Below are 22,249 nucleotides of genomic sequence, written 5' to 3'. Positions count from 1 at the left end.
TAAAATAAAAAGTTCATTTTTTATTTCATAAACAATAACAATACGAAAATTCATTCATAAAGTAATTACTCGGTTCTATGTTAGGATCGAAGCTATCTGATTGCCCCTCGTATGTCTCTAGTGTAACGTACTGTAGAAAATGTTCTTAGTGAATAATCAAGACGAAAGATAAATAGTGCTATGTTAAAATATGGTTCTTTCCGAAGTATTTGTGGTTTTCCTAGAGAAAAAGAACGTAGTTAGGACTTTTTATTTGCTAAAATATATATATTGAATAACTTAGAGATAAAAAAAACTCTTTTCTCGAGTTGTCCTTCTTTCTTAAATTGTCTTATTAGGAATGTGTTACAAGTTATGGTAGAAAGTAAAAGTAAAAATGGGAGGGAGAAGTAGGCATGGAAGCAAAAGGGATGTGATAGAAGGTATGGTAGGAGCTTAAAAGAGTAGGAGAAGGAAGCATAGAAGCTATAGTAATGTGATAGAAGATAAAAATGGAAGGAAGAAGGTATGAGACCTTTATGAATGTGATAAAGCTAAAAGCAGGGGGTAGAAGAAAGCATGAGGACTATAGGAATGTGATAAAAGATATGCTGGAAGGTAAAAGTAGGAGAGTAAGAATGCATGGGAGCTATAGAAATGTAATAGGAGGTAAAAGTAGGAGAGGGAGTAAACGTGGGAGCAGTAGGAATGTTTTAGAAGGTAAAGTGAGAGGGGGGAAGAAAGCATAGGAGCTATAGGAATGTAACAGAAGATATGGCAGAAAATAAAAATTCGATAGGGTAGAAAGCATGGGAGTTATAGAAATGTAATGAATGATATAGTAGAAGGTAAAAGTGGGAAATAAGAAAGACGTGAGCTTCTTAATTTGCATGAAGTGGTTTCCAGTGATTACAGAACACTTACTTTGAAACTAACTTGTCAGTTGCATTTTTTTTTTTTTTAATAGCTGGTAGTAGTAGGTCATCAATTACTCCAGAATGTTTGTTGGAGAAATCCAATGTGAACGGCGGATTTATAGTAATCTAGATAATAATTTAGATATGGGGTAAGTGCAAAATACATAGCACAGTTTTTGAAGCCAAAACTAATCATGAAGACAAAAGTGCCTACATACTTTATTTTAAAACTAACAATTAATCATACTATTAACTCCTTCCTTACTTACCTCCGATTGGTATAGTATTCTATAATAATACAGCCAGAATGTTGTTCTAGAAAAAAGTAGGTAATCATGCATATGGATTGAAAGTGAAACCATTTTAAAAATAGAACTATCATTGTGAAATAGCGATTATGCTATACTTTAGAATCACTGTGAAACATTTATTTGTACTTGTATCTTTGGGCTGATTTCGAAAAAAAAAAAAAAAATTCTTACAAATGGCATTATACTTGAGGTATATGAAGAGTAAATGCAAAAATATTTGGGAAATACTTACAAATCTTGAGTTTAAATTTGATCTCGATATTTTGAAGGGTCTCTTTGCTTGTGCACAGGTAAACGGACATCTAGAAACAGTTTGAATGTGTAAGCCATGAATTGTATATATCTTCTGAAGTTTCGACTATATTTATTTACATACGTAGATATATACGTATAAAAATACAAAGGTGATGGATTTACACGGAATAGATATGAGGGAAAAACTTGTATACCAATACACGTTTTTCCCTCATACCTATTTTGTCTATCAATACAAAAATTGGTGCACACATTTCATATGCCATATAGTATTTTTCGAAATACATTTGGATTGTGTGCTTTTACCCGGGGCCACTCCAGAGGGGTCCAAAGTTGATGGGAGGGATTTCTGGAGGAAATTTTCCCGATATTCTGCCAATTTTCCCTGTTCAAGTACGTTATGGGCCCCAATACATAGCACCTCTGGAAAGTTTATTTCGTGCTGAAGAGAATGAACTATAAACCATGACTTTCCAATGAACAGTGTTGATGCAATAGCTATTTCACTGCTAGCCTTCTATTTTCTTTATACTAACACTGTTAATGGGTCCCAGGGACTTACTCCGTTGTCCATGGCACCTAATTTTTTGTGCATGAACATATCTTTGTTATGTTTATCGAATGGACTAGGTTTGATTCGGATGTCATGTTCATGTCCGCTCCTTGTAAGATTACGAGAAGTCCTATCATTAATCTCGAAAATAAAAAGAAGCAAAAATATGTTGTTTTATGGGACTATTGTAGACCTACCGTATTTATTCGAATGTAATGTACTCCTTATTCTGCTCCAAACTCGCAACTCCAGAACTAAAGTGTGTATTAGATTCGAATACAAAATTTGTCTTGTGTTAAAAACATGGCATAGCTTTGCGTTGTCATTTCCATTGTTATTAAATAGTGGTCTGAGGAAGACGCAACAAATCATTGTTCATATAAAATAAATGTTCTGTCTTTGTATTATATTCGCCAGCAAAGACTTTTTGCGGTTTCAGCATGTTGAAAATTCGGGTATGCGTACTAAAATAGATGGCGTATTAGAAGATCCAAGTAAATGCAGTGTATACTATATATTAAGTAGAATGAATAGATAAAGCCTCATTCCGAGCACCCAGCATAATGAATCGATCTTTCCGAGCAAGTAAAATTTCTTGTGAACACATCAGTAGCAGAACGTCACACCATCTCTGTGGTATACACTAACGATGTTTCTTGCTGTAGAGGTTGATGGCTCATTTAACTCATTTATTATACATGATCCATTTTCTTATTGCGTATCATAAGTTTCAATTGCCATGTTGCATAGCGACTAGGAGCAATCTCGATGGTATGCTGGATATGAGTTACTGGATTGGAACAAAATGGATGACAGCATAATTAAATTTAGTGTTTCATTTTAGAAATAAGGGTCTACTAGGTTAACTACTCTAAAAACATAGTGACTTATTTCGATCACATATTTCTTTTAATACATATATATTCACACACGGAGAAGCCGTTGTCAATATTTGCAGTGTTACTACAGGAAAGCAAAAATGTTGTCTTTATACTAGTGCATATTTCACCATTGTGGTCTTGTTGAAATCAGTTCAACTTTGTGTAATTACATAGCTTTTCACACACAACAAAAAAGCTAGTTATCACTTCATATTTCACTTATTTGTCAGATTGTTCTTAATCGCCCCAGGAACAGAAGATAACTTGCATTCGTCAGTACTAACAAATCCATGTGATCTGGCGTTCAGAGCACTGCATCTCATCTTCATCTACTTCTCTGCCTCCTGCACCCTGCTCTGTATTCATTCCAATTTTACATTCATCATAACTCAGCACGGCATGCTAATAAATGTATTTTTTTCTACAATATTAGTTGCACACTTGGTCTCCCATTATATTATGCTTGTACGTCATTATATGTTATTTCTTACCCTTCAATCACCCCTCTGTATGAATATGTAATTAATGAATAAGAAAAAAAAATAATTAAATATACGTAACTCTTAGACCAACCACATTAAAGTTCAATCCAACTTTTGTATATCTGAAGCACTCACCCGAAGAAAGGGCAAAACCCTTTAACCGGGACGACAAAAAAAAAAAAAAAAAAAAAAATAAAAAAAAAAAAAAGAGTAAACGTATGATTATTATTATTCAGACAAACCAATAATCTTTCATCAGCTACGAATAATTTACTTCTGTTTTGTCATATGATTGCCACTTTTCGAATAAATGTCATATGTCATTACAGAAAAGTACAATTGTTTTGTTACATTTTTAGTTTATTTTTATGTTTTTTTTTTCAGTACTAGTATTCCAAATAATAGAATTACGTAAATTTTACATTTTATTCAAATAAATAATAATAATAAAAACCTTACAAAATTAAAGTAAACATCTTAGAATATTTTAATTTGAGAATGTTCTTTAAGCAACTGATATTTTATGGTAGTTATTTTTTGCCTGTAGTTAGTAAAAGTATTTTGCGTGTATGTCTGAAATTTATGGTAAAAACTATCAGCGCCGTGAGAACAACAATATACAACTAAACCTAATGTTGTAAGTGTTGAGACTTGTGTCTAGTGTGTACGTTTAGTATAAGAGGGAAATATGAGTCATGATATTTATATCGCGATATAAATCTTAGATGTAAATATTCATTAGTTTAGAAAGAAATACAGTAGTTTTTTTTTTAAAAAAGTAATAAAAATATAAATTTAATAAATCACTCCATTACACAACAAATCAAGTGTAGAAAAGAGGGTCACTGTTGTTAAATCAGAATATCATTGAGATCCGAATCAGTCATTGCTATCGAATTGAATTCAAGAGTGAGATGTAATTTCATCTCCTTACAATTACACCTTATGTGCAATAGCGAAACGTTTTTCCTGTCCTGAAATGTTGTTGCTGGAACCTACAATTGACTAGTTTTCATCATCACCCAGCCATAATTTTAACAAAAGTTTACATTGAATTTACTATGATACAGAATGATAATTAAAGACATTATTTAGTGATATAGGTAACTGGGATCTAGGTCTGCACCTGAAAGTATAAAACTTCAGCTGAGGCTAAGAAAAAGAAAGAAATGTTGTTACTTGTTTGTTTAGATTCAGATAGTTAGTAAAATGATGTAGGGTTCAGATTGAAGCAATTAAATATCTAATTAAAACTGAGTAATCGTGTTCGTGGCATTGAAGACTATACGATATAAGCTGTAGAATATGTTGTTTTGCAGTTAAGTATACAATAGATCATTCTACATTTTTCAGTATGCTATTTTAGTGTTTTTCATAAATGTAAAGGAAAAATTGTTTCTAAATTTATAGAGCAATTACAGTTTATGACGCACACGATTCAATGTGATTCACTACTCCAGTCACAAATAACTTCAGGGCTCATAGCGAGTCACTTTTTCTTTTAACTAAAAGTTACTTTTTTTCAACTTGGTCACTAAAAGTTACTTTTTTAAAAATTTGTCACTAAAAGTTACTTTTTTTGGGAGGTAAAGTGACTTTTTCGTGTGATTTATGTTTTGCATTGGCAGTTATCTAAGAAAAATATAAAAATAAATGGAAAAAGGCACTAACTTGTTATTCATTACTCTTCTGAAAGTTTCAGTACTTGCTGCCACATGTGAAACAGTCAGCTTTATTTTCACTTCAGCTTTTATTCTTTCTAAAGCACAGTGGGTGGTTGGTGGATGCTTAAACTCTCAAGGTGGGGTTGAAAACGCTTCTGTGTCTATTCTTTCGTGTATCATAATAGTCTTTTAGTTTTCTCTCGTAATAGTTAATGCTCCGCTCAACGTTGTGTGTGTGTGTGTGTTTGTGTGGTTCATCATGTTCGTCTTGTGTTATGCTTCTTGTATGTTCGTCTTAAGAGCAGGTGATGCATTTGAATATTTCATGGCTTAGAGAACTCTCAGTGCTAAGCTAAATATAATGTCTGGAATGAAGAAATTCGGAAATAGACCAGAACTGATTCCACTTACTCAGAAGCTCTTACATCTGCTAATTCTGCTTACCGCAGGTACAAAGCATACTTAGAGAACCTAAGAAAGGAGGAAACTCAAAAAGAAGAAGTAAAGAAGATAAGATGAAACAAAACAACAAACAGAGAGAGGTGATGGAGAAATTGACAAAGGAAAAAAGGCGCATGATGAGACTTTGGTCACTTATTGGTCACTTTTTCGTGTGCTTTTGGTCACTTTTTAGTCACTTTTTCGTGTGCTTTTGGTCACTTTTCAACTATTTACAAGAGACCAGAGCACTATGAGCCCTGTAATTTGAATACATGACAAATCACGTAAATAAATCACAGTAATCGGAGCAGTGAATGGGAACATTATTCAATAAACAAATAACTACTACTTGATAAATTTAAAATATATACATATTATCTAGATCGTAGTTTATTTTTGGAAAAGTTTATATGGAAAATAATATTAAATCAACCTATCTCAGATGTAATCGCTAATACCTAACTATCAATTTAATATTCAGAGCTGATGTTTAATAAATCATTCTAATGTTCACCACTATGATAAAAATAAGCTCATTCCAACGAGGACAAACATATAACTGTTACCTTATGCCCAGCATAATGTAACATGGCCCGATGCTTTTGAGCACCTTGTATGTTGGTAGAAAAATTTAAAATTTATTTAGAATGTTAATAGAAACTTTTATTTTATAGTAGAGCAAACCGTAGGTTGAGAATTTTGTGTAAATTTAGTAAAACAGATCATTTCAATAGAGGTTAGATGAAGATTACATGATTATTAATTATATTTTATATATTTTACGCATTTATTCATGAATATATTATTATTTTAGACAAATAAGTATATATTTCGGCTTTTTCAATGGTTTTCAGTTCGTTTCTATTCATATTTCGGCATAGGGAATCTTCACAAGAAAGCTAAAAATTTTATTTCGTAAAATCTTCATCAAAATTCCAAATTAATAAAGTCAGCCATAATTTCTTCTTGGTGCATCTCTTTGTTTCGAAGTAAAATTATCTGATTGGCTAATCCACAATCACAGCTGCGGCTGAGATTTCGGTTCTCTTTGATCTTCACTCAGAAGCCTATCATCCTATGATTACGTCATAATTATCTTCCAATTGGGGATCATCTTCTCGTAACTCTTGGTCTTACGGCGTCAGCCATTTCAAGAGTCAGACGTGCAGTGTTTAGCGTCTGCTAAAAAGTGGAATAATTTGTAATCACGTGAAAATTGTGTCAAATTCTTCGTTTTGGCGAATATTGGAAGAGATAACTGTACGACATTTGGTGTTTCAACAAATTGTTAATCCGGAAATAAGGCAATTGTGAAGTAATTTCGCATAACATAACGGATACTAGCCTGTAGCTATCCAGTGGTATGGAATGAGCTCCTTAGCAAATTTTGCGTTCTCGGTCAACCAGAGAACCTAAGAGAAGAAAGAGGAGACGGTGGAAGAGAGAGAGAGAATATTGAGTAGTGGTGCAGACCCGAGGAAGAAGAAGTCAAGCCACGCTCGATGGCTTTTCTGGAAAGGTGCTGAAGGAGTTTCCAAAAATTATTTTTGAGACCACGTATCACGAGTTTCCCAGGAAACCTCGGGTGGAAGTTATCAGGACTTTTTTTTTGTTGTTTAACATATCCGTTTAATCTTGGTGTAAGAAGAGGATGTCAAGTAAGTAAGGAACAGTGAAAGTGAAACTCAGGTATTTGGCTTCAAAATTTTCCTTGTTCTGGCAAACTATCATGAGTGAATATATTTTCTGGTGTTCGTGTAATTCTCGTAATATGAAGCACTAAATTCGTAAAGTTTCCCTCAACGCCGCACGCATGTAGATTTAGGCAATGTGACACCGTGTTTTCATTTGATGGGGGGGAAAGAAAGCTAGAATCTCAGCACAGAGCGATTGTCGTAATCTCAAGAAAATGTGTGTACCACACACACATTTTCCCCAGAGTTGAAAGATGTTTTGGATTCCCCAAAAATCTAGAAATTATTCATTTTCGGTAATTCTGCTCAAAAATTCAACCTTTATTCATTTTGGCATGTTTTCTTTGGTTTGACGTAGAATGATTATGAATGTTAAAGATGTAAACAAGTGTCAGTTTCACGGCTATTGTTTAGTGCAAGGGTACATGCATCTTGCGTACCGATAACCGAAAACGTTCATCAATAGGTTAAACCTACGTACTATTTTAGAAATCTGATACCCATCAAGTTATAAAATGCAATGTTGATAATTACTAGTAAATATTTTTCCTTCTTTTTAAGAAATTGAATATATTCTGAACGACACTAATGCAAGACTAACCACTGCGTCTTCGGTAGAAATGTGGTAGCGAAAATAAAATATAAATGCAAGTTAAGTATGGTGCTTTAGGAAATGTATGTGTGATTCTTTTTTTTTTAAATATATATACTTGTTTAGGTTAAGTTAGTTTAGTTAGATTAGGGCTTTAGGTTTAAGTTGTGTGAATATATTATATGCATGTCTTGCCTGTGCTAGATTGTCATGTGGGTCCGAGCTGACAAGAGGTCGCGAAGAGCGTAAATCCTCTACGCCGGCCACGAAATCGATGCACAGAAGAGTGTAAGCACCAAGGAATATATGTAAACAAAAGGGCGAATTAAGCTAACCACAATCTGTAGGCAGTGAATTTATTATTTTCGGTAGTGTTTTGTATTTTCTATTGTACTCTTTTGTTTGTTTTGCGTGTCGATACCATGGAAATGCTCTAGAAGGCAAGAATATTAAATGAATATCAAAGAATAGGAATATTTCGAGAATATAAACAAAAGTAAATAATGTTTTTTGGCTTTGAAAGTATAGAAATCGATTTTATAAAATTTTATTCAGATGGGTATGTCAGTTCAATGTAAATATTTTCCTATTAAGGAATATTTTGTGCTACATTCATGAATATTTTGAAAGAAAATAAAACATACTAGCCGTGAATGCATCTTTCCTTTCGAATACGAAATCTAACTAGCTTGTAATTTTGAGAAATAGTAGAAATATGTAGTCGATGTTTTGGTATGCCTGCGAAGCATGAAAAAAAAAAACAAGAGCAGTGTGCAGAATAAGCTTACTGGGGAAATGAAATAGCTGTGAAATTCAGGGAAGAGACTTTCCTTAGTGTGACCGAGTTGAAAACAACCGAATCTGTAGAAATTTCTCATTTTATCAGTTTCAATCAAAATCTTAGTTTGGATTTTTTTTTTTTTAAAATTTACAAAATTCTGTTTTCAAGATTTTTTTTTTTTAAATTCAGACAGGGCTTTCACAGACAACATCAAGATCTTCTTTGTGCTCAGTGCCAGCTCCACTTGTAGGTCGGTGTCCTGTGTCTGTAGTCGTGGTTCACAACCTATTTCCGGATGGGATGTGAATGATGAACTGCAGGCCTGGATATCGGGCTGCGGGTTGAGATGGAACAGAGTTTGGAAGCTTTATATTTCGGGCCAAATTTGAGTTCTATTTTCCGTAGATGATTGGCTTGGTGAGTGTATCGGTGACTGCTGATGACGAGCCCATACGGGCCCAGTAGGTTCGGTGTCACTAGTCAGTGATACATTCAACATAGCATGTAATCTCAAGGAAAGGGAACATCATACAAGAAAACACAACATATTAATATTATTATATTATTTTTTTTTTTTATTAAGTAAAATAACATTTTTTGCTAATCAAAAATACAAATTAAAAATATATATCTGAACTAAACATTCGAATTAACCATTCGTTTATCGTGTTTATTTATTTTACGAAACATGATATGGAAGCAAAAATCCTACCGCAAGTCTGTTCGTTGAGTGGTCCCAGGTTGGATTCTCTGTGGGTAGTGTAAAATCTTATCAGGCCAGTCATTCTTAGTTGTTTTCCTTATTGACACCAGGCAAATTCAGGAATGGTACCTAACATAATCGCCCCAGGCCGCTTCCACCTTTCCCTGTTTTTTCCTGGTAGTGCGATTGCCGAGGGACGTCATCCCTTGTACATGATGGGCTAACATGGCCATAGATGCCAAAAGCCTGGAAATCTTAATCCTATTGAAGACTAGTTGTGCAATATTAGACTTTAGTAAGATGTGAAGATACTTTTCGGAATAAATGACTATTAACAAAAGTCGTTGATCGTATAGTAGAGTATCGTAGCGTAGAATAGGGTAGGCTAGCGTGGGATAGACATGAGTAAAGTAACGAAACGTAGAGCAGATTAACGAAGAAAATTACCATATAGTACGGTATCATAATGTTGGAGTAGAATAGCATAGAATAGTAAGGTAGTGTAGAAGAGAGTAAGAGTAGCAGAGTACAGTAGAATAGGGTAGTAAAGTATCGAGTAAGGTGGGGTAGAATAGCATAGAATGAAAAAGTTTAAATTAGCTTAGAATATGATAAAGTAGCTTAGCATAAATTAGAATCGAATAGAATAATGTAGATTGATATTGATTAGCTTACGTTTGCTTTAGTTTACGTTAGTCTACGGTATGTCCTAAGTATAAATTATTTGTTAGGTATTTCCCTACTTTATGGAGCAATACATTTTACCCTAAATTTCGCTGACATATTCTTTACCACCGCCGACTTTTTCAGTGCCTGAAACGATTTTACGATGATCACTGGGTCAACTTGAACGAGCCATTCAGGGCAGGGCAAAACTGAAAGCCCGCATGATAATGTTCGTAGGGAGCAAGCGTGGTAGCGACGGTGGGTATGCGCGTAAACGAATTTTTTTTCTAACGTTATTGTCACAATGTTTGCAATGCGTAGAGATTTCATATCCTTATGTTGTGTATTCTTGATTCATTGTCATAATGGAAAGATTGGATAACAAAATAACTGATAGTACATAGATATGGCTCCATGCTAGTGTGGTCAGAATAGCCAGACTAGCATTGTAAAATATTACATTATATACTAATGTCGCCATTATGATGAGTATTAGTTACATAATTGTCTTGCGATGCATGAAAGTTTGAGTAATCAGATATTAGAGTATCTGTTAATATACCAGCTAAAATTTCATTGCATCTCATTACAACTTATTTCTACTATAATAATTAAATATTTGTATGCAATAAAGCTAATTATAATTTTAGATAGTATTCCTATTCTCGGTCTGTAATTTTTTGAAAATTAGTATTTTTTTTCTCTTTATTATCTCCCTTCAATTCCTTCTGTTGTAATGGACCCTCGAATACTATTTACCGTGTACTAGAAAATTAGACTAGACGGGTTTCGTTTTGCGTTTTAATAATAAAAATGAAACTCACCGTAAATGATAGTTGTTGCAGCAATAATGTTACATATTTTATTCTAACTAATTCCTTCTACAAATTTCAGTAACAAATTATGTAAACATCTTTATGTGATTATTCGTTTGAATAACACTTCTAGTGCTTTCAGAACTATGAAATATAATTTTTAAAAATCGGAATAATAATGCCTCCGCTTTGGATTAATACAACTCAGTACAAAGGCAGTTTTATTTATTTATTTCGTAAGTTTCTGTCAGAAAAAGAATTATTGTTCGTGGAAAGCATATTTAGGAAGGGTACAGTTCCATATTAGTCTTAAAGATCTACATTTGGAGCATTTACTTCTATTTTCCACGTTAAGCGCCATGTACGTCTCATAGGACCGGCAGGCGGTCCTATATGTCTACTCTGTTACGTTACTTTCGTAGGAGGCCGTAAGTCCGATCTTATTGAGACTTCCCCATTAGAATGGACCGACGCGGCCCCTTCGAAGGGTTTTGTGCTAACGGTCCAGTAATATTGCATTTTATGTATTGTTTCATCTACAAAATTATAGGGCGGCCCATAAAAAGACAGCAAAATTCACCACGGCGCTCAACCTGTTACAAGAAGCAGTTTCTTTGACGTAGTTGAAATTATCTTATTATTCATATGTAAATTGTTTACGATATTATATTTCTATCATTATTATTATTATTTGCACGAATTCAAAGTAGATAAAAAATATGACACTAGCAATATTTCGATAATATTGTTAACAAGAATTTTAGTAACGATCCAATAAAATGGATCAAAAGATTGTGAACTTGGCCAAGAATTTTAGGAATGATATAAAAAAATCAAAAGATTGTGATCTTGACCAATAATTAGTTTTTTGATCAAGGGCCACAAAATGTTTGAACGGCCCCTAAATCGAGTTTTCGTATTTTTTACTGAATAAGTACATCATATTAAGTTAAGTGATAGTTTGGGTTTGGCTGCATTATATGTAGTTGTCCAGATATAAGGGGAAAAAAAAATCGGATCTTTTGATCCAAAATTTGCATATGTGTACGGTTACATTCAAAATCATCCCCCGTAATGAATTTTGTTACTAAGTTTTGACTGAATTATCCAATTAGAGCATTGTGTGGCGTTAATTAAATAATCTATTCTTTAACTTTTAGTGAAATAAATTCATCCCTTCCGAAATTATTAGTAGGTGTAAATTTACATTAAGAGTAAACGTTTTCACATGATCGTACAACAAATAATCAAATTTCCTAGGGACATTACATGTGAAATAGAAGAAATATGATCTTTTTGTACACAAATCTGATGAAAATACAGCAGTAAAGCAAGTGCGAATGGGCCGGGGATCGAAATTGGTTTTCCGGCGTACAGTGTTGGTGCGCTAAGCATTTCGCAACCGAATCCATCCTCTGACTATTCACCTATTATCACTCTTAATGTCTGTGTTCACCTATTTGAATCACATGGACCGTACTACAGTTATTTTGTGCTTGGACAAGCCATTGTCTATTCAAGAAACACCTATGACAGTTGATTAAATATATGACAAATAAAAAGAAAGTTTTTTTCTTACAGCGTATTCTCGATGAAACCCAAGTTGTTTCCATCTTCACAGTAAAGTGTATACCTGGATTCTATTCGCGGCATAGTAACACTTTTTTACTCTTCGAATTTTATTGAATTCCTAAGTGTAATTTCAAATTTGAAAGATCCTCGTGTTGCGCATCTGATCACATTATAATTAAAATATCTAAGGCTCTTGGTAACAAACTTGATTAGGATTCTGGTTAAATTGAAAAATTAAAGTGTTAAATTGTGTAGTGGTTCTCATATTGTAAAGTATATTTTCCGAAGAGAACTTTCATTGACGACTGTACGTACCGTAGAGATTTTTAATTTTTATTGTTTTGTTTCAGAAGGAACAGGAGGAACTGAAAATTTTCGAACTCCTCGAGCAAGCAGCCGCTGATTCTAGCTTCTGTTCAACGTCGTCTCTTGTAACAAAACTCATGGAGAATTCGGTTAAATCCACACCCAGAAAGCAAATGGAACATTTAGCGGATACGCCTACCAAAGATCACTTAAGTACTATTCCAGAAAAAGGGACACAACAACAAGGGGAAACAAATGTTGCAAACACACAGAGGGAAAATGACAAAATCTTGTCTGCTGGAGGGTTTCTTAATACAAAGAAGTTTGGTTCCATTGCTTTCTTACCGTTCGGCACTGACGCGACAGATAGTGAGAGTGACGGTCGACAGGTACCTACTGGTTCCCAGTGGATCAATGCTTCACTTGCTCTTGCGAAACTAGTTGCACATAATAGAGAGTTACAAAATAACCAAGAAGACATCGTGATCGTGCCTTCAGTGAACTCGAAAGGAGGCAAATCATCTGATATGAGTATGCATGTTAGATTTGCAGATGAGGATCAGAGGCATGTGTATGATTCTGAATATGAAAGCAGTACGTCCTGTTTGAGCACACCTCAAAAAATACCACCGTCAAGGTATGTGAATGGTTTCGAGCGAAAACAAAGCCCGTCACCTAACGTTAACAAAAATCCAAGACGGTTCCATGATTTAGAAGCATGGAGTGACACACATGAATCTAGTGCCGAAGAAAGTGACAATTCTGAAGATACAGTGCGATATACTCAGTCTAATAAATGCTCTAATAAATTGAATGCCTCTGTTCAAACAGATACAAGTAATTCACAGATCGATAGTCAAGATACTTGCTCTAATGAACAAGTGTTTAGAGATAATATCAGAACAGCAATTAATATTAACGACATACACATACAACCAGAGAAACCTACATCAGACTCGCGAAACGAGGAGTTGGAAAGTGTTAATAATTCGAAGGAAAGTGCCAAGAATTCGAATGATTCAGATATTTTGTTTAAAAGTAGTTTGTTACGTACAAGGTTAAAAGAACTTGAAGATGAAATTGCGACGTTTCGGAGGGAAAATGACGAGTTATTAAAATTAAAAAGAAATTATGAAACAGATATGGCAGCGCTAACAAAACAACGGACGGACTTTGAAAAATTCATGGCTGACGAAAAGCAGAGATTGCATAGTAAATTTCAAGAAGAAAGAAAGAAATTGCAAAGAGAAAAGCATGTTTTTGAGAAATATTGCAAAAGTTTAAAGAATCAACCGAACAAGAATGAAAGGAAGGAGTTGGAAACATTAAAGAAAAAGGTAAGCAAATATCTTAAGTAACTTGCATTTATTTTGCGCCGTTCATTTGAAAATGATGGCACCATGGTCTTAAAAGCAATTTAATTTCGCGAAATGTATATCCGATGATTTCTCCATCTATGGTTAATGAAATGCTAAAGTAAGGTGTCTCGTACATTCTGTATCAAAATATACCTGAATGATTTAGGTGAACAACAAAGGTATCGAAAAAGTTTAAGGTATGTATTAAAGTAAATAAATGTACAAACTGTTCTATACTAACAATAAACTAAATAAATACACAAATAAGTGTAGAAAGTTCTGTAAAAAATTAGGGCGCTAGTTTCATCGAGGTGAAGTATTGCACAAAATAAATAAATTTAAAAAAATAAGTAAAATAAAATATAAAAAAATATCTTTTTAAAAATAAGAAAATGATAGCTGAAGAAATTTGTTGTGGTTGGTATACAAGTACATATCTCGATTATTTTTCGATGTAGTCACTATGAACCTCCAGATATTTCTCGTCGCGTGCACAAGCTTCCCTATAAAATCTCCGCCTAAGAGTACAGACAGCCCAGAACTAATGTTTGAGCACTGTACTGTCACTGAAATGCTTCGATGCAAGCCACTTTTCTAAGAAAGAAAAAAAAAAAAAAAAGATCGCTGGGAGCAAGATCGGGTCTGTAAGGGGGATTATTGAATCGTTCCTATTGAAGTATTGGCCAGGCGTTGCCATGGATCAGATAAATTCCAGAGCGTAACATTTCTCTCCGCCGAATTTGGATGACACGTCGCAGATTATTCAGTGTTTGGCAATACATATCTGCTGTAATTGTTCGTCCTGGTTTCAAGAATTTTCACAAGTATCACACCCTTTTAATCCCTAAACACAGTTACCATGATTTTGTGAACTGATTGTGTTTGAATTTTTTCGCTTTAGGAGAACCAGAATGCCGCCATTGTATTGACAGCTGCTTCGATTCCCTAGTGGTGTACGATATCCAGGTTTCATCCCCCGTCACCAGTGGCGTATTTACGATTTCGTTTCGGGTGGGGGCTTTGCCTGGAAATGTGAAAATTCTGCAAGATATTTCATTTACTTTACTATAGTAAGTAAGATTTCGAGGAGGGCTTAAGCCTGGAAGCCTCCCCTTAAATACGCTACTGCCCGTCACTATGTGAAAAAAGAGATCATCCCTATCCTCCCTTCAGCGGAGCATTGCTCTTTGTGAACGTCTGTCAGAATTTCTGACACCCACTTCGAACACAATTTGTAATAACTTTGCTTGTCAGTCACAGTTCGGTGCACTGTTTTCTCAGACCATTCTGGACACATTGTGTCGAGTCAGTTATTCTGAATCGGTGATTAGATCACACTTTTTCGTTAACACCTTCTACTACTCGTCCTTCTGAATACTAGGCGTACCGTTATGCTCATCGTCATGGCCAATTGAACACTCTTCCCGCAACTCTCTACACCATTTGCGTGACCTTCCCGTCACTCATTACTGCCAGTCCGTAAATGGCACACAATTCCCATTTTATACCAGCTGCATTCTGTCCTTTGGCGTTCAGAAATCATGTGGCAGGTCTCATTTCACCTTACTGCTTCTCGCATGTACGGAATTATACTTGGACGATTCTCTCTCTGTTGCAAGCACAGAATATTAAGACGTCTTCCGAGCATGCACAGCTTTATCAGTGTTGCCAACCCCACGTAAAAAAATATCGACCCTTTTGAAATCCATCTCGTATAATTCTCAGTAAGTTTTCATTATTTTGTCCCATTGAAATGACCGCTAAGTGAGTTTTCTCAAAGTTAATATCTCGCTCAAAATACTAGAAAAAGCGTTAGGCTTACTTTCGACATTACTTCGTCTTCACTCCTCCCCCCCCAAGTTAAAACGAAACGAAGTAACGAAATGAATTTCTCGCATTTAGAAACGACAGATTAAAATCATTTCTTGAAAAATTTTAACATCCCATTAAATGTTCTTCCTCAGTCATCCCTATCTCAGATTTTCAGCAACACAGACCTCCTTCTCGGCAGGGGTGGATTAATCATTAAGCAAAATAAGCACTTACGTAGGGCATCAAGGGAAGAGGACACCACGGAAATTTTCCACAGTCGAATTTACCATGGTTCATGGGCTATACTGTAAATGATGTAGGGGAACCAAAATCTGCGAAAGAAGACTCTAACATTAAATGACAAAAATTAATATATATATATATACACACAGGGTTTTCATAAAGTATGGACGGATTTAATTCGCTTATAATTTACATTAAAATGCTCATACTGAAATCAAATAAAGTGCAAACGGTAGCGGAAGGATTAAATTTTTACCTGTAATCTGTACCAGCTCAGTTCATTCACCGCCACACCTCCAACTGGGCGCCATTTACATCCACACATTCGCGTAGGCGGCGCTGGAATCCACTTCGAGGACGGTCCAGGACGCTTCCTGTCTCCAAGAACTTAGCATGCCACTTTCGGATTGCACTCTCAGTCGGTGCCGGCTTTTTGAACTCTTTGGTGAACTTTCGACACACCAGAATTGGTGATTTTAGCTCTGCGTACCACAGAACAACAATGGATGGAATTTGGTAAGAAACTGACCCTTGCCCTACCTCTCCCTTTCTCAACGTGTTCAGAGTTGCCGCTTATCTAACAGTGTTGCCAACTAAAAATTTAATCCTTCCGCTACCGTTTGCACTTTATTTGATTTCATTATGAGCATTTTTATGAAAATTATAAGCAAATTAAATCCGTCCAGACTTTATGAAAACCCTGTATACAATAATAACTGCACTGTATCGTTGTTTATATTGTGAATTACATATATATGGGACACCAGAATCTTTTAAATGCTTACTATTTCTAATCGTCTTAATCCTGCCCTAATTCTTGATTTCCAGTTTGCGAACTTTGATGCGATCGCGGTTCAGCGGTTGAAAGGTCATAGTGACGTATGAGATCTTCATTAACATTCAGCTCATTTAATCTACAAATTATTTTGTATTTATTGTATGGATATTAATGACTATGAACTTGTAAATCGATTGATATTCCTTTAATTGGGCTTGTAATACAATGTAATGTGTTGTTGTTAAAGGTGACGGAACTTCAGAGTGAAATGAAGAAGAAAGAATGCCGATGGAATGCAGCGAACAGCAGAGCAAGGGAAAGGCAGAAGGTTCTTGAAAGGGAGAATTCACAGTTGAAGGAAGAAATCAATAAACTCAAAAGAGAGAAAGAAGAACTTTCTAAGGTATATTTTCAATTAATTTGCACCTATATGTGAATTACTTAATGAAACAATTGAATGGATATCAACTAATACTAACGAAAGTGTATTTGAGAAACACTCCAGTCGCAGACGTTTCAAAGATGATTTTTCACCATCATCAATGTATTTGTCTTTTAAAACTTACGTTGCTCGAGGAATGGCATTTTTGGATCAAAAGATTCAATATATTTCAATCAAAAGGATTTCTTGTAGGCCTTATATCTGGAGAACTACGTATAGTGTAGCCAAACCTAAATTATCACTTAACTCAGTACGATGTGTTTATTTCGTAGAAAATACGAAAACTCGATTTAGGGCCAAGAGCGCAATCTAATGATGCATTTTCTTTTCTTTTCTTTCTTTTTTTGATCTTCCTAAAATATGTGGCTAAGATCGCAATCTTTTAATCCATTTTTTTTTTTTTTTTTTTAACATTCCTAAGACTTTTGTTGATAACTTTCTTTTCTGTGGAATGGTTCTAAGTAAATTAGTGGTGACAGGGGACCTAAGAGCAATACTTCTTACGCCAACCATTATTTCTACCGAGAAGAAAATGATCAAAATTGCAGTTCTTCGAGTATTGTAAGTTTTAAGGCGATGATGGCGAAAGTTTTTCATTGAAACGTCTGCGATTGAAGCGCCAATTGGATGCCTAAGTTAGTGTTATTTTATTATTATACCTATATGTGTTTATGTAAACTAATTATTGTGTATACAGTGCGTATATTTTTTCAGGCTTTTTTCTAGAATGAGCATACCCATCCAAGAGATTTCTAACCATTCTTTCCTAAACACACACGACAGATGATACTACTTAAGGAAGTACCTGCTTTTCCCAGTTTTAGGTAATCCTGATGAAGTTCACGGTAGCTACAGATCCCAAATACAGGATTTACCGATAGGAATCTCAAAACTTTAAATTCAGGGTTTGAATAGAATGAAGACTACAAGCGATAGTGATATATTATTATTGTTTGTTGTTTAAATTTAGCGTCAATTTCAGCACCAAGGCTTCATAAAAGTGGACTTGCAGTTTAAGATGGAATCCGAACCATAATATCCGTAAGGCCTTCAAATATTAATGCTGTCTTACTAGGAGTCGAACTCGGGACCACGTGCACCAAAGACGCACGTGATAGCCACTAGACGAACAGGAGAGCTATTACTAAAATATTGTTAGACTTCCAAACTATGATATACGTAAGTTTCGAAGGTGTTATAGAACGGTTTTATCTATCGAGCAAAAACGGTAAGAGATACGGAAAAGCATTTTTTTCAATCGATTCAGCGTCTCAAAACAGCATATCATCCCCACCCGCAACGCACTACTGAAACCGGAAGTGGTTGAAATTTGCCATTACTCCCGGTTTCAATATTTGTTTCCATAGAGTGAAAAAATAAAATATATCGAGAAGAGTTTTTTTTTTTTTTTTTTTTTTTTGCAGTCGATTTAGCGTCCCAAAAATAGGTTCCATCTCATACATTAACCCTCTGTTCAAACCGGAAGTGGTAGAAGTCAACCATTTCTGGTTTCAGTGTTAGTCGCCGTAGATCAGGAATGGTAACAGATAGCGGAAAGCAGTTGTTTGTGATCGATTCGTCTCAAAAGAAAATACAATTACCACTCACAATACTCGACTAGAACTGTGAGTGATGGAAATTTTCTAGGATTTCAGGTTTCAGTACATATTTCTGTAGAGCTTAAACGGTAAGGATTTTTTTTTTTTTTAATAATAGAGATTCAGTACCGTAAGAATATGTCTCATCTCTAATTTTATTCCTCTATTGTAAGCGAAAGTGATAAACATAATTAGTAATCTCCATGGAGCAAAAACAATAAGAGATAGTGAGTATTGGCTTTTTGATGTGGATTCAGCGTCGGAGGAACAGATTCTGTCTTTGATCTTATTTCTCTATTACAACCAATACTTATAGATGTACTGCTTCAAGTTTGAGTATTGAATTCACATAGTTTGGAAGTCTACCGTGGTTGCGAAACGAAACTCAGTCGTTATTATTATAATGAAAAGCAATCAATGGCATGTTTTGAAGATAAATATCCTCTTCTGCTTCGCTCGATGGAATGGATTTTGAGGATCTTATCGCATGGGGTTATTAGAAGGAAAGGAAAGACTTATTAAACTAAATATTTTCTTCACTTCTTAAAGCAATTTTGTCGCTGAGAAACAGTGGCGAATTCAGACATTTTAACCCGGAAGAAAGGTGCTTTTTTCTTTCTTTTGTAAGCATTCTTGTAAATTTTCTAATCGTAATATTTAAAATTACCTGGGGAGATTTTTCTTCTTGGAGGCGATTTCATGCAGGCCTTGTCCTTGAATTCACGCCTTGCTTACACTGAGTCGCTAATAGATTACAATTTCAAATGGAAAACGCATATGTCTGCTTACCTCGGACAGACGTTAGAAAAAGTAATTGTTAACACGCTGAATGGATACGAATAAGTTGTGTAAGTATTTTAATTTATATTATTTTTATAGTAAAAATTCTAATTCAGCAGTATAGATTCCTTTTAAAATTCTAGTTTGTCAATAATGCTACTAGTCACACATGATCGTTTAATTTTTGTTTCAAACTGGGTTTGTTATGAAAAAATAATATATATATGTCTTTGTTATGAAAAAGTTGGTCAATGACATAAAAATATCCAACATAGACAGGTACCACTGTTGTATAATCATGTCGAACCTTCTACCAAATTGCCCCAGAAAACAATTCTGTTTTAAAACAAAATCTCATTAATACGAGTACAATTAGAAGTAAAGACATTATTAATCAGCTAATAAAATAAATTATACTATTTATTTATTTATATATATATTTCAGATACAGATCTATGTCCATTTTACACTGAAACAAGTTAACAAATTATATAAGAAATAACAACAGTATATATATATATATATATATATATATATATATATATATATATATATATAATATGTACCACATTTATTGAAGCTTCAGTTTGTTTCTAAAATGATATTCAGAGTCAGAACTAACATGTGACGGTAAACTATTATACAGTGATGCCAGCTGCCGGCCCGAAGTATAAATACTTTCTATAATTAATAGTCTGGGTGTTACATATGTTAGTAACATATCAGTGCGAGTAAGGCGTGAAGGTACATGAAAATTAAGAACAGAAACGAATAATTCGGTAATAACACTATCCATGGCTTTGGATTGAATATTGTAACAAAAGAAATACTGACCAAAGCTTCAACGGACACTGTATTTTAAACTATAAAGTGTTACAGTTTCGGATATCTACCATATCCTTCATCAGACACTATACATACACTCTTCCGTTGATAATTTTATGGAGAAGCAGCAACTCTGCCACCATGCGTCGAATAAATGGAGTCTGTATATTAAGTTTGTTTAGAAACTTTGTTTTATTAAGACTACGCACTAAAGAAACTCTTTAACAATGGCCAGAAAAAAGTTAAGAACAGAATCAAAACGGGATAATTTTTAATATTTAAAATAATATATACCTTCTCTCACGGTATCTTCCCTAACTTATTTGGGAATAAATAAAAGTAAGCTATTAATTAGTATTTTGTGTTTATCGTGACTCTATATGAATTTTGAAACAGATGCCACAGCCAAAGAGAGGGAAGTAGTCTTCCCCAACATAGGGTATTGTTGAATAAATAAAGTTAGTTTAATTTCTGAGATACGTAAAGACAATCAATGATATTTATCAAGGAAAACATTCCTACAAAACAGAATAATTATTAACGTAACGTTCAAGACAAATGCACGAGTAAGAACTCTAACTAAAGATAAGTTAACTATGTATTCATGAAACTATTCGATATCATAAGTAGACTTTTTTATATGGGGTTTCATGAGTGGCAAATGGTCTGGTAAGAAATAAGTTCACAGAAACTAATTTTTTTCCAGATCACAAAAGAAATCTCAAACGCCTTGAATTCTGGGGCACAACTTAAACTGACTTTTGTAGACTTGAGTAAACCATTTGATTCTGTAAATCCTTTGGTATTTGTCACATAAATTGATCTGCATAGAATTTACACCTGTCCACATGAAAATATTTATTATTAGCAGGTATGTTCTTTTAAAATAGAAATAGGTAAGTAGATAGGGTAGCTATGTATTGAGTGATGCACTTCGCAAGATATGGTTTTAGTTATATACAGGGTGTCGCGTTAAATTGGTAAACATTTAGTAAAACAAACAAGGCACCATAAAAGTGTTATATTTTGAAACAAATTTATGTTTGTATGTAAATATATAACGTTCATAAGCCCTAAAAATATTGATCTTTTGCATTGTAGGACTTGGGTAGCTAAATGAGTTTTAGAACAGCTGCCGTTTAGATATGCTGTTTAGGGCTTGTCTATGTTCTATTCATTTGCTTTAGTTGTGAAATTTTCCACCACTACCACACAGCTGCGACAGTGCAGTAGTTGCTATAATGTTGAAACGGACGTAGTTAATTCCAACGGCAGCAGCTATATTAGTAATACTAAAACTATTTTTATTCTGATTTAACACAGTTTAATTGTGGTAGGACTTTCCAATCGTTCCCATTGTTTGAAATTTACCAGGAATGAAAATATGAATTTACCCAACCCCAACGATTTAAGAAAAAAATTTACGAACGAAATCATCATGGTCCGCATCCATAAAGACAAAGCTTCACCACTTACCTCAAGATCGTCACACAGTCTACCAGGGTATGATAGAGGCCACTGGAATAGCTATGCACAAACCATACTTTTCGGCGCGACACTTGTGAAGTCTCTAGAAGCAAGTCCGATTCACTTTTGTGGATTGAATTGCTTAAAAGGGGTTTGGCCGAAGGCGTGTGGACTGTGGAAAGGTGTAAAGAGGAATGGATCAAGATCCCCCTCGTAGTTATCCAACAGAGCCTTCTGCAGTAAAAAAGTACGTTCCCGTGTCACCGTTCGAAATTATAGAAAACACATCGTGCATGGTTTGACGCCATGGATTTTCATAACCTATCCTAAGTAC

At 34.5% G+C, this 22,249-nt stretch overlaps 1 protein-coding gene across 6 annotated transcripts in view; it reads left to right on the top strand.

The window, feature by feature from the left end:
* Sas-4 (spindle assembly abnormal 4) overlaps positions 1-22,249 on the top strand; it is a 65,647-nt gene that overhangs the window by 16,196 nt on the left and 27,202 nt on the right. For 5 of the 6 annotated variants that reach the window (XM_081768425.1, XM_081768428.1, XM_081768423.1 and 2 more), the window contains 2 exons: positions 12,657-13,949; positions 17,051-17,206. In XM_081768425.1, coding sequence (XP_081624551.1) covers positions 12,657-13,949; positions 17,051-17,206 — 1,449 coding nt within the window. The remainder of the gene's footprint in view (positions 1-12,656; positions 13,950-17,050; positions 17,207-22,249) is intronic. The other variant, XM_081768427.1, reaches the window with a different exon arrangement.

This window comes from Thermobia domestica, chromosome 8, assembly GCF_964235325.1.
Source record: "Thermobia domestica chromosome 8, izTheDome1.hap1.1, whole genome shotgun sequence".
In the NCBI taxonomy this organism is placed as follows: domain Eukaryota; kingdom Metazoa; phylum Arthropoda; class Insecta; order Zygentoma; family Lepismatidae; genus Thermobia; species Thermobia domestica.
Note: the sequence above shows the minus strand (reverse complement) of the source record. Positions and strands in the feature narration are given on the sequence as shown.